General features: G+C 49.7%; 1 protein-coding gene across 3 annotated transcripts in view; it reads right to left on the reverse strand.

The window, feature by feature from the left end:
* NTNG2 (netrin G2) overlaps positions 1-9,641 on the reverse strand; it is a 47,422-nt gene extending 37,781 nt beyond the window's left edge. For 2 of the 3 annotated variants that reach the window (XM_039561435.1, XM_039561434.1), the window contains exons 1-2: positions 9,171-9,641; positions 5,541-6,639 (exon numbers count right to left, since the gene is read on the reverse strand). In XM_039561435.1, the coding sequence (XP_039417369.1) occupies positions 5,541-5,753 (213 nt within the window). In that variant the 5' untranslated portion in view covers positions 5,754-6,639; positions 9,171-9,641. The remainder of the gene's footprint in view (positions 1-5,540; positions 6,640-9,170) is intronic. The other variant, XM_039561436.1, reaches the window with a different exon arrangement.
* Positions 9,642-13,457: the final 3,816 nt, after the last annotated feature.

Below are 13,457 nucleotides of genomic sequence, written 5' to 3' on the forward strand. Positions count from 1 at the left end.
ATAAATAAGAAGGATTTCCCTGAACACCTTTGGCTTCAAAAATTGCCCGTGGAAACCTCTGATACCTGCTATATGAGTGTAAGGGCTGCTGTAAGATCTGCTCTCCCAGCTCTGACCACACTTCCCAGCAAGTCTTCAGTGTCCATTCTCTTCTGCTTTTCCCATCTGGACACTGTTCCCTTTGAAGAGCAAAGCTTTTCTTAAAAGTAGTTTACTCTTTGAACACCTTCAAGGTGGGGGAAAACTTTCTGCTCACTGTACCAATTAAATCGGCTTGACAGCTTCATTTTTATCACCGTGCCTTTTCCATCAGCAAGTGGAAATGATCCTCGTTAGGGGAGTAGCATCCCACTTTACAACAAGATGAATCCCGAACTGGGCATTCAAGGAAATTGTTACAGGCTGTTGAGGGAAAAAATCCTGTTTGCTCAGCATTCTCTAATTTAAAGCTGAATTGTATTCTTTCATCTTTCTGTGAAGCCTTTCCTTTTAAAACACCAAAATGCTGCCACACTCCGGAGTAGCCTCGGTGGCAGGAGAAGAGCAGTGTGTAATTTGCTGAGCAGCTAATAATGTACAACCCAAGGGTCTGGCCCCAAGGGCAAGGAGCCACTGATCCCAGCTTCAAACAGTGTCCTCTGCAGCAACCCTGATGCTGAGGAGTGATTAAGGGTGGGAACAGAACCAAAAGGCTCCAGCTCTTTCTCCCACACTCAAAAGCAGTGTCACAACAGGTGCAAGGGGTGGGTTGGGAAACCTTCCTCTGGGTGGAAATGGCAGCAAGTTGGCTTTTCCAGGCTTTCCTCAAAGGAAAGGGGAGCATTTTCCAGGTGTTATTTTAACATATTGGAGGCTTCAAGGGGGAAGAGGGGCTGTTGGCACTTTGCAGCTGTGAAAAGAAAGTCACATCTTTCCGTCCCTACAACCCTGCCCGGGGTGTCACAGGTGATTTGACAGCAGAGAGTGACTTCCTTGTGCTGCTCAATTTTGGCATAAAGGCAAAGTGATCGTCCCCAGGGCCATATGGGTTCCACAATGAAGGGCAAAGGGGAGTTCCAACTTCCTCTGCTATGGCCAAGGATGGGTTTGCAACCAGCAGTGGGTAGCGCTGATTTATTCAAGGAGGAGGGAGAATATCCGCTTTTCTTGGAAAGGATTTTCCATTGGACTTGTACACAGGCTCTGCTTAGCCCAAAGGATGTCCTTGAGCCCTAGGGCAGTCAAAAGGCTGAGAATACCTTGTGCTTTTCCCCCTGGTTATACTTGAGACAAGACAGAACTCTGGTGGGCTGGGAAAGGGCTGTGGGTCTCTGCTCAGGGTACCAGAAGGGATGAATCCATCCTTTAACCACCAGATCACGCTGCATCTTTAAAAATGCTTTTGGTAGAGCACTGCTGAAGCAACTCTTTTTCCTTTCTTCCTTTAAAAACTTTGGCTTTTCCCTTCTTATTTGAAAAACTTTTGGCTTTTAATCATCCCTAAACCCACAATCCCTTGTTTGCACCTAAACAGGTGTATGAAGATATGGCTGGGTAGAGTTGTATGAGATGGGCTAAGAATGCAGGGAAAAGGGTTCCTTAGCCCAAAGGTTTGTCTGCTTTTTCCAATTTTAGCACCGAGTCCACAGGAGAAATAGTCCTTCAGTACAAACCTTATAACCACATGTCATTCAGAAAAGTTTAGCTAAGAATTAAACCAAACATCCAATTTGGCTGCATGTGTAATGAATAAATAAAGCCTTTTCCTTTCATGTACCTGTGCCAAAGTCAACAAGCTCTATTAGCTGATGAAACAATGCTGACGCCAAATAAAAATACCCCTGACCCATCAATATGGGCTGAGAGCTCGGCCCTGCATCAAAGAGTGTTGTCAGAACAAGAAATACTGTCTCAACACCTTTGTGGGGGGGAAAAGGCTCCCATTCCTGCATCAAGGTGGGTTCCCTGTGCTCTCACTGGGATGTCAAGGAGCAGCAAAACCATCCCATAATGACCGCGTGCTATGGACACCTCTCCTTGCTTCTGCTGGAATGATTTGGAAACCCCTTGAGCTGCAAACCTATTTGGAGCTGGGACTTTGGTGTCTGCTTGCTCCCCACTGCACGCCCCGTGTGTGAATTCCCAACAAAACCTGAGGAATTTTTATCCTGTGTGTGAAATGCTGACGCTTGAAAGTGAAACTCCCAAAGGTCCCTGCTCCATATCAAAGAAGTGCTTCAGCATCTCAGAGTATCTGAGCACCTGGGAGCAGCCTGCCAGCTGTGCCGCCCTCCTCCTCCTGCCCAGGAGGGTGGGAAGGTGAAGGAACACCACATCTCCCCTCTGTCCCATGTGGATGTGCAGCTTGGCCATTTCCCAGCTGTGCCTGCCCTGCAAACCCCTCTCCTCTGAAATCCACATTCATCTGCTCCGTGCCATGCCCTGTATGTGATCTTTGAAGTCTCACCACTCCCTCGACATCCTTGGTTAAAAGATCTGTTCCCTATTAGTCTTCAGTCACACTTTCAGTTTCATTCAGGCTTTTATTTACTTATCCATCTGTCTTCCTGCTCCCACCACTCCCCCTGCCCTGCCAGGAGGCAAAGTACAATTCATTTTTCAGGTGGCCCTGCCACAAAGGCATTGGCATGAATAGGAACAGGTTCAGAAACTGTGGAAAAAGCAAACCCCTTGACTTTAATAAGCAGCAAAACGCTTCCCAATGAGAAGGAAGCAGCCAGATGTGACCAGAATTGCTACAAAACACAAAGGACGGTCCTCCAAATAATTCCTGCCATCTCTTGAAGCCTCCTCGTGCAGGAGTGTTGTGAGCACTGCTGGAGCTGTGGCAGGGCAGTGCGTGGTCCTGTGGGCTGTGCAGCCTCGCAGGACACACTCGCTGTCTGACAAGGTCCTGGCTGTCACCAGGACTCTGCTCCTCGCCTGCCCACAGCGCTGCCCTGCACAGGGATATGGTGCAGCTCATTCCTGTCTGGCTGCCTTGAGCATGGAGGGGTGTTTTTGTGTCTTTAGTTTTGATTGCAGCTGTCTGAGCAGGGCAGGAGCCCCGCTGGGCTGTGCTTAATTCTGAGTAACGCGAGTTTAACTGCACGGACAGTCCCCTGCTGTTTTGAAAGACACCTAAGAAAGCAATACAGTCACCGTAAGAACTTCTCTGCTGGAAAGCCAGGCTCCTATGAGAACCCACCTGTTACAAGGAAATAATTAAAACCTGAAGAGAAAGGATAACAGGACACCAAAAGGCACCTGAGCAGGTTGGCAGCGAGGAGCTGCTCCGGGTTTGTGCGAGCTGCTCGCCCTCCCCTCTCACAGCGAGGGCCGGGGCTCGGAGCTTGTAACGATCCGTGGGCAGAGACATCGATTTTTGTCCAGCACTTCCTTAGTGCAGGGGGAGCAGAACTCCGCTCACATCCTCTGCGGGCACCGCTCCCTCTCCCTGCACGTCAATAGGTGTCAAGTCACCACCCAGCACCGGCAATGGAAGGGCCATTTCTTGCTGATTCCACTTTCCACTGACCATAAGGGGATGCTCAGCAGTAAGTGGCCACATGTCATTCTCGGTGATAGAGGCCATGAAAATTTACCTTGATGGCCTCCCAGCCCACACCACTCCAGTCCTAAGGCTGGATTGGAGCCTGGATCTCTCCTGCAGCCAGCTCCTGCTTTGTGCACTGAGTGCTGGGTGGGCTCCTTGCTCACCTCAGCAGGGCTGCTCTTCCTCTGCTTCGTTTTTATAACTCTTTAGTCCTCTGGAGAGAACAGCACTGGTGTAAGATGGGGGAGAAAGGGCCGTGAATACAGTGGGATTTCACAAACCTATCCCAAAAAATCTAAAAAATACCTTGCAACATATTATTCCTGTTCTTAGCCTGGTTCTTCACCAGGGAATGGCTCAGGGATGTTGCTGTGAGTGCTGGTTTCTGTTTTGGGAGGCGAGAGCCAGGCCAGGCTGGGGTGAGGCAGGGACAGGAAGGCAAATCCATGTTTTGCATTTGTGCAGCTCTCATTCACGGCTGTACACGGTGTTTGCAAGTGTTAGAGCACATGGCAGGCGTACGCTACAAGGAAATACTGCTGGTGCCCAGAATAGAAAGATTTCAGCTCAGTATTGACTGAATCAAGAGATGCAGAGAGCTGATTGCAGTTTGTGTCTTTTGCTTCCTTGGAGGTCAGTGGAGCTGAAGTCTGGAGCATCCTTAACCAGAGAGGGTTTGCAAGGAGCTGCACTGAGTGTAGTGGAAGCAATCTGGTGTTCTCCGTTTAATCCTTCTGCAGTCAGTCAGATAAATGGAAATACAGACTGACCCATCAATAGTTAATGGTTTTATTTGCAACCTTGGACTTAATCTTTCTTTTCAAATGATCTTTTAAAAGGAAAAGTTGCTACTTATCTGGAATTAGTGGAAATGTCTTCCCTGGTACTAATGAGAGCCCTGAGGCTGGAGGGAACTGGCTAACTACTGGCAGCATGTTCTGATGGTCATAAATGTTTGGCATTCCTTGGTGTCAAAGAACATTTTTCTCTTGGATTTTCAAGAGGTGCCCTGAGCTGTCTGGGCCCAGGGTATTTATTTGGTGGCAAACTGAGGCATGGGGTAGCCCTGGCAATAGAAAATGGGACTCCCTCCACTGATTTAGAGGGAGAATTCCCCTTCTTGTTATAATAAAACTCTATAAAATAAACTCTTTTAGAAGACACTCCTTGTCCAGTGCTCAACCCAGTGGAAACCCTGCCAGCATGGGCTGGCTTGGTGTCTGTCCCTTAAATGTGTGCTTGGACCACTCCTGGGGGACCTTTGGGAGGGGGCATTACTGTTTTGCTCTTTGCTTTGACCCCTGAACTCTTTAACAATGTAAAGCCTTGTGAATTATAAATCAAATGTTCCTGCTGAGCTTTGTGGTGCACGGAATGAAATGCAATGATTAATATTTAAGAGAAAATAAGTTAAAGATTTTAACTACAAGGGCAAATGTCTGTCCACAGAGCCCTTTCATGTGGAGCCTAGAAGAGAGGGAGAACCACATTTTCAGGGGCTTTAGTGAAATTTGTGGCTGTCAGACCAACTGCCAGAGCTGTGGGTGTGCAGGGGCCAAACTACCCCACTGCCCTGCCCTTCACTCTGCCTCGAACTGAGACCACACACCCATATCCTATGAAATCCCAGTGCTGGAGCAGCCCTTTGGGATGGGACTAGCGAGCACACCCCACATGCTTTAGCAAGTAGAGGAGCAGCTCACGTCGTGTGCTTGCAGGGGCAGGGCTTTTCCAAAATCCAGACCTTACCCAGGAGTTGTTCAGCCCTCCCTGGCTCCTCCTCACCCTCCCCTCAGCATGCCAGCACCATCCCTGCCGCAGGACTGGCACAGCACCGGCATGGGCAGCGTGCCTCCTCCCCTCTTTGCAGACTGAGAGCTCCAGGCAGTGGCCACTGTGGCCACCCTGACCCAGAATGTCCTGGCAGTGGCACCTGGGCTGGACACTGCCTCCAGCCACCAGCAGAGTCTGTTCTAAGCCAGCAAATAAGGAGGGAAACACTTACATGGGTGCAGAACCTCTCTGGAGGGTCCCCACAGGTGATTCCTGCCGGGTCCACCCGCACGGTCACGTAATCCTTCATCCGCATGGCCTTGGGCTGACAAGCATAGAACTCCCATGATGGGCCATCGTCCGTGGTCACCCAGGACTTGCAAATGTCATACTGTCCCATGGCCAAGGGGACACAGTGCACGAGGAGAGCAGCCAGGTAGAGCATGGCAGCTGCGGCCAAGCGCGGGATCCCTGGGCGAGGGCAGTGCCGAGAGTCCCGAGGAAGGCAGCTACTGGGCTAGGGGTGGCTCTCGGGATCAGCATGGAAACTCCTCATCTAAAAATGCTCCAGTCAAAGGAGATCCAGACGGTAACAGGGATGATCCCACTCTGCACGCTGTATCTGGATGTGGAAAGTTCCTCTCGGCATTGGAAGCCAACTTTGCAATTCACTTGATTGGGAAAGTTTTGGCCAGAGTTGCTGATCAGTGGTCAAAAATCTTCCTTAACCTCATTTTTCCCCCTTTTATTGTACGAAAGGTCTTCCAAATCAGCATGAAAATATCTAGAGGTGACTCCAGTCAATCAATACAAAGATCAAGTTCTGAGTTGCTGATGAAATTTGATAGGAGTAAATTGGAGAGGCCGTGAGATGGTGCTGGATCAGGTTTTCCTCAACCTTCTGGTCTGCTCCAAATGCGTCGCTGTGGAAAGTGCCTTAACCTGTGTCTGCCTTAATTATTGGGGTGTTTGAACATAGCACATAAAATAAATAGAGCATCTGGTCATGAGTACAACTCTGACAAGACAGACTGCTTGGAGCTAAAATTCCTTTTTCCCGATGGATGGTCGTGTCAGCGTGAACAGCTCGGGTGCCCAGACGCACGGTGGTCCCAGCAGGTGCTGGGTGGTCACTGGGGTGACTGGGGCAGGGCTGGCCTTGGCTTCTCCCACTGCGTCCTGTGGTGGCGGCGAGGATTCCTGCCCCACTCTGCCTTCTGGCGACGGAGCACCAAGTTCCCAAAGCCTTCAGCTGCAAGCCATGGGGCTACCTGAGGTCTCCTCTCTCTTTCATGGTCAGGGCAAAGGCAGAGCTCATCAGCAGGAGGGACCTGCAAGAAATTGGAAGACAAATTAGGTGGGAGCAAGAGGGGACAGTTGGAGTAAGAGGACTTGTACGAACAGGGGTCCCTCAGGAGGCAGAGCCCTCAGCTGGGCTTTCCAAGCCACCAGACAGGTTTTTGTATCAGGGAGATATACAACTTTAATAAAGAGCAATCCATAGTAAGATGCTTATGGCTTTTCTGCTGTCTGGGAGAAGGGAAGGAGCGCTGCCCAATTTAAGGTATCTGCTTTGCAACAGCAGCTGGACAGCAGGAGCTCTAATGGGTCTTCAAATAATATCAAGAAGCAGCTATGGGTCATTAGAAGATGGGGAATATGCAGACACAGAGTAGGGACAGACAGACAAATTGATAGTCCTAAAAAGATAAGCAAATAAATAAGACAGCTGGAGAGACAGATACATTGTCCAGCATCCCCACATATGATTTATCTGAACAATAACATTTAATAAAAAACAATTTAAAGTCCTAATAACATTTAGGTTCACCTAATACAAAGAGCAATGACCTTCCCAGTATTCATTTCAGGTTAGAACAACATTTCTGCAATTTTGTTGTCTTTCCAGTAGAGCTATAAAAATTGTAAGTAATTACAAAACAAAATGACAAAGAACCGAAGCGGGGAGGGGGAAAAAGTCAAACTCTCTCTCAGCATTAGATTCAGGAAGGAGAGCTCATCCGAGAAGGTGGAGGCACATATCCAGAACAGAAATTTACCTTTGGATAATTCCCTCTCTATTTGTTTCCCCAACTTTTCTTCCACAATTGAGGCATGTCTGCTTCAACAGCATGCTTAGCGTTTGCTTTCTCATGAAGCTCAGTTACTAAAGCTCAGAAACTCCAGGTTAACAGATGCATTGATCCGCGTTCGGGGGCTTCAGACCGCTCTGCTACCATCTCCATTTCCCCCCTTTTTGCTTGAAAGATTGCTGATTGAGATGAATGAGTTCAGAAAAGAGAAGCTGTCTCTCATGCTTCATTGCCAGCTCTCAACGAAGAGCCTGTTATAGCTGTGTTGGACCTGAATAAACTCCCAGAAAAAGAATAGACTGGCTGCTATTTTTATATTATGAGTAAATGTAGTAAAAATAATAAGCCAGTGTGACACAGTGTTTATAAGTCCTACTTACATCAAAGCTGTCTTTTCAGTTATAACAAGTCAGTTCCTAATTATTACATCAAACTGGTCACTGCCAAGTGCCTGATGACAGCGGAGAGTGAGAGACTCCGCTATTGTGTAGAAAACAAGCAGGGAAGTTTTAATGAGGACTCCAGTGCTGTTAAGTTTATGGATCTATTTTCATAGCCTCAACAATTATATCTTGCACTTGAATGGCTGTCAGGGAGAAACCCAGGTAGAAAGGATCTATAATATCTATTAGTGTCTTGTTATGCTGGCTAAATGTCACGGATTCCCAGGGAAATGAACATTTGCTGGGAAAAATGCATTTACTGTCAGTCCATCAGCCAGGCAAGCAGGTTTGGGGCGAAGTCTGTGGCTCAACACTTACTTAGCCAGTCCAGTCCCTTTGCAGTTGGAGTGTTGCTCTGGAATGAGCCAACATACTGCAAACGGGGCAGAGAGGCTCCCCGAATTAAAGGTTTCACCCTGCTTGATTTGGTTTGATTCTCAGACAATAAATCTTCACCTGATATTATTAAGAAACTGGAGTTCATGGGAACAAATAGAATCGATGCTCTTTGTTCTCTTTGAAGAGTACTCAGCACTCACTGGGGACTGATAGCCAGAGTATTAAAAACACAAAATTAGATTGTGTCTTGGCTTAGCTGGCTCCAGTTTTTTTTCTTATTATTGGATTAACACCCTATTGAAATAAAGGGACAACGCTGAGCAACAACTGAGCTGCTCCCGGATTAAGAGCAGAAAGTAAACTCAAGGAAGGAGTTTTTAATTTTCTCTCAGAAGTGTTGCTCTCCCCACGAACTCTTCGCTCTCCCCCCGCTCTCATGGAGCGGGAGTTGTTCTCCTCTTTCCCACGCTGACCATCCCTTCCCCGCGCCCTGGACAGCGAAGTTGGGGACACCCGCGGGAGGACGGGAGCCCGAACCCCGCGATAACGCTGCGCGGCTCCCAGCTGAAATCCTGTAAATCGCACTCGCATTCCACCTCTCTCCCTGATGGATTCGCGGTTCCCGGCAAAACCCGATGCCGCTCCCGCTCCGCCCCATCCTCCCCGGTTTCTTTTACACTAAAGGACTTTGGGGGGGGCTGCACGGACCGGGGAGGGAATCGGCGGGGCAGGGGGATCCGGTGCCCCCGGGCTGGGGGAGCCCCTCGGCTTCCCAAACTCCGAAGTGGGAAAATAAACCCCATCCCGCGGCGGGGAGACGGGGATGTTCTGGGGAGGGGGACAGAGAGCGGGACACCCCAGGAAAGCGTGGGAACAACTTGGGAGGCGCGGGGGGAGCCGCAGCGTTCGGGGCTGGGGCAGATGCCGGCGCTGCCCGCCCCCCTCCGCCCCCGCTTTCCCCCCATCCCCGGCGCTGCGGGTCCTTACCGGGAGGGAGCTCTGCGGCGCGGGGCTCCCGGCGGAGCAGCCAACTTCGGGGCCGGGGGAACCCCCAAAACACACCCTCCAGCCCAGCCCTGCCCTGCCCTGCCCAGCCCAGCCCAGCGCGGCGGGCAGGCGCTGCGCCGCCGGCCCCCAAGGGCAGATGGCCGGGGGAGCTTTGTGCAATCCCGGCTCCTCTCGCAAGTTAATGCCGAGGCTGAAATCCCTTTTGCTCTCACTTTCAATCACAATCGGAGCTTTTATCTCCGTGCCTGATCCCGGCTGCGTAACTTCCTCTGTGCAGCTTTAGCACACACCATCCCACCGGCGGCAATGGGCTTCTTAAAGGTGCAGGAGGAAATGCAGGGGGGGGAGGAGGAGGAGGGAGGGAAAACCACCCGAGGAAGAGGAGGCTGCGAGCGGGAGCCTTCAGCCCCGGCGGCCCCGCGGCTCCCGGTGCAGCATCCGCGCCGTCCCGCTGCCCCCGGTTGGATAACGGCAGCCGGGAATGCCGCTCCTCGGGGCTTCTCTTTTATTTTTTTCCTTTAAGAGCTTAAAAAAAAAAAAAATTAAAATCATGAGCTCATGTTTGCTCGAGAGAAAAAAAAAAAAAAAATCTCCAGTCACGAGGGTTTCCCCACACGTGTAAGTGCTCGCTTGGTGTGCCCTGAATATTTTGGGGAGGCTTCTGCTGGCGAAGATGCTGTAAATGAGGCTGCGTGCGTGTGTGTTGGGGGAAGAGGGGGTGGTTGGAATTAATAGGATAAACAAAGCAGGAACTCGGAGATGGGGAAATCAGATGGCAGGGAAATGCTTGATACTGGTGGGATTGTGCTGTGAGATTTAACCGAACCAGGTTTTGCTTTGGAAAGGGGGGGGGGGATGAACATGTTGGGCTGTAAGGTGTGACAGCACCTTCCAGCACGGGGCTGGAGGAGCAGCTGGGGTTGCTTAGGTCAACTCTGTGGTGTCCATGCTGAGGGGCAGAGGAGGCTCCAGCTGTACACAAGGTGCATACAACTGTGCCAGGTAAAGGTCCAAGTTTTCCCTGCACCAGGCAGCTGCTGAAGACAGAATTCCTGAGCAGTGACAGCTTTTTGACACGTGGATAAATGACAGTTCATGGATAAACGACAGTTCATTTATGGGAAGGAAAACCAAGGAATCACTACTGCATCCTATGTACATGACCACCAAAAAATGAGTACTCCTTCCTAACCATGAATTCAATAATTTTTAATCCAGAAAATGTGTTGTCCATCTTACAGGTGGTTTGAACCTCATGGACTCAGTATTTTGTTACATGGTTTCCTTTCACCCATTGCCCTGAGATCTCTGTGTGGGCTCTCCCATGTAAGAATCCCTGGAAAACACACGATTCATCCTGCAACCAGACAGAGGTGATTTAGAGCTCTTCTGGGAAACGTTTCCCATATTCTGGAGCGTAAGTGAGATTTATGAAATGCTGGCATTGTGTCTTGACTGTGGCCCAGCCTAAATGCGACGCTGAGGCACAGGGTGGTCTTTACCTGCAAGGATGTCTTTGATTCTGGCTCGGTTTCCACTCCAGGACACGGTCTGATACTTTCCACATGGTAACTTCTTCTGTAAACACTTATTCTACAGCAGCAGTAAAACTTAAGTGATAAGCACTGGCTGGGAATCCAGGGCTGGCTAATATTCCTGGATTTCACGTTGTGCCTTTAGGTCTGCTCTGTAGTAATGACTCCCCTGGAAATTCCCCACGTCTCACTTATTACTTCTTTATTAGTTATTATGGTACAGTAACAGGATAAAAAGGAGTTGGTATTTCATTTTCATTCCCTCTAATAGCCACGGCAAAGACCAAGTGGTGTGCTGATTATTGACATCAGAGTTAAGTGATATGCACGCATCATTAGGTTTCAATTGGAAAGAATAACAGCACAGTGTGAGTCGTCACACTTCTAAACTCCGTGGCATTTAAGGAAAAACCAAAGTCGTTTTTCACAGCCCTGCAAGCTCAAAAGATCAGAAGCTGGCAATAATACTTGTATAGACACAGGTAAAAGGCGCTAGCTCCAGGCAAAGCACCGGAATTAACTAATGAGCGTAACCCCCTGGAGAGGCCGGCAGCAGCTGTGGGGTTTGTCCAAGGTTACACAGCGATTCAGGAGACCCAGGAGCAGGCTTGGAGGATGGGAAATCACCCAGCTCCTGGCAGGTCTGGCTCCGATGGTCCTGATGCTGGGAAGGAGGGGGATTGTCTGTGGCACTCACAGAGCCGGGAGCCTGAAGGAAGCGACAAAGCAGTGGCAGTGGTGCTGTCACAGGCAGGAGGCAATGGGGAAGAGTTGGAGTCATCGTTTAATTTTAGACTATTTGCATTCTTTTACCCAAGCACTTTTTGCAAATACCTAATGTTGGGTACAGTTTTCTTCTGGATGAAATTTCTGTAAGGAGGAAAAATGGATCTGTTTTTCCTCGAGGGGACAGCTGTGCTCCCTCCCTCATGCCAAGTGCTACCTCCTCACACGAGGAGAACGTGGTTGAAAATCAATGGGTCTGCATGGAGATTTAATTACTCCAGCATACGCAGGGGTGGAGAATAAGGCCCTTAATATTTAATACAGCCTCTGCCCCCAGAGGGATCCCCAGGGCTCAAGGGCCAAATGTAAGCCCATTAAAATCAGGTGTAATTCTATTGACATATGCGGGCTCGCACCTGTTTATACCAGGGCTATCTCTGGCTCCCTAAATCTAAATGGCAAATGGTGCTTTTGACATGCGCGGAAGACGAGGGAAGTGTTTGCCGACTTGGGATGATAGAGGATGTACTGAAACAACAGAAGGTAAACGTGACACCTCGCAGTCCCCGCTCGCAGTGGCGATGCGCTCGCTAACACCTCAGCTGAGCTGAGCCTGTGGAGAGCGATCCGAGATCACTGCCAGAATAATAACCAGGCTTATAAAGGATCTTTCATTTGAGGATACATATTGCTGTATCCCCTATAACAGCAACGTGTTCTTTTTATGCTCCTTATCTAGCAGCGTGCGGCCAAGGGTGTCAAAGTGCCTCCTGCAAGTGAGTAAGCATTTTATTAGGTGGAAACACACGGCTTGGAATTGTGCTCCGAGCCCAGGAGCAGGTGAGGGACCCCTTTGTGAGGGGTGAGATCTGCCAAGCACAGCTCTGCCCAAACCTTGTTCCAGTGGTAGCTTTCTCCAGCTCACCAGGACCTCTGGGGAGAAGTTTGCCAGGAAAAGGGAGGAAATTACTTAAAGGTGCTTTTGTTTGGGATGTTACAGATGACAGAGGCAAAGCCCAGCCAAGTGAACCTCGCACTTGCAGGGGGGATTTGTCTCATCTCACCACCCTTGTACTGCCCTTTTGTTCTTAGCAAGCTGAATGTGGAGAAAGTTCCCAGCTTGATCAGCATGGGAAGGTTTGTGCTTCCCAGTTCCTCGTGCTTGGTGCAAAGACAAAATCATGGAGTTTTAGAAGGCAGAGAGGCATAATATTTTGTAGTTAGGAGAAATGCTGGAAAACCCACACAAAGACTGAGGAACTGAGCACCAGCCAGCTCTGGCACACGCAGGCCGAGAGGGTGGGTGGGGGACATTTATTTCCTTGCCCTCCCCACAGGCTGCTCTGGCCTCAGCGCCAGAGCCGCAGCCGCTCCCCGGCCCCGCTCCGAGGCACACACAGACCCGGGGAGCAGGAGAGCCGAATGCTTCAGTCCCTGGAGTACTCCACATTTTTCTTCCTTTGTGAAAGCTGCTGGGGAAATGGCAGGGAGCATCTGCTCTGGGAGGGGAGGCTTCCCCGGCTGCCTCCTCCCACCCTCCCGCACAAGACCTCGGGATGCATTTTCTGCAGCTCAGCCGGTTTCTCAGGGCCCTGAGTGAATTTTGCCCTCCCTGATTAGATAACCAAAGGAGCAGTGACTTACTCTCCAGAGAGAAGATGCTGTCTCTTTCCTGCCAGAAGGACAGCTGGAGGGAGGGTGGGATTTTCAGCATGCAAGCACTTAGCCAGATCAAGGAAATGGGATGCAAAGCATTTTAGGCTAAGAAAGGTTGTTGTGCAGGGAAACATGAGGCTGCTGTTCTGTTCGGGAGATAACGCTTCTCAAAATGCTCCTGTGTGCCAAACTGCAAGCCTTGACTACAGCAGGTCATTGCCTCTTTAAGGAAAACAAGCATGACAAGTCAGAAAAAAACCCCATCACTGTCTCTGCTGAAAAACTTTGATCATTTAAATATTATTGATGTGCATTAACCCCAGCAGAGATGGGCTGGGTGATGGGAAGT

Source organism: Corvus cornix, chromosome 17 (genome assembly GCF_000738735.6).
Source record: "Corvus cornix cornix isolate S_Up_H32 chromosome 17, ASM73873v5, whole genome shotgun sequence".
NCBI classification, from domain to species: Eukaryota; Metazoa; Chordata; class Aves; order Passeriformes; family Corvidae; genus Corvus; species Corvus cornix.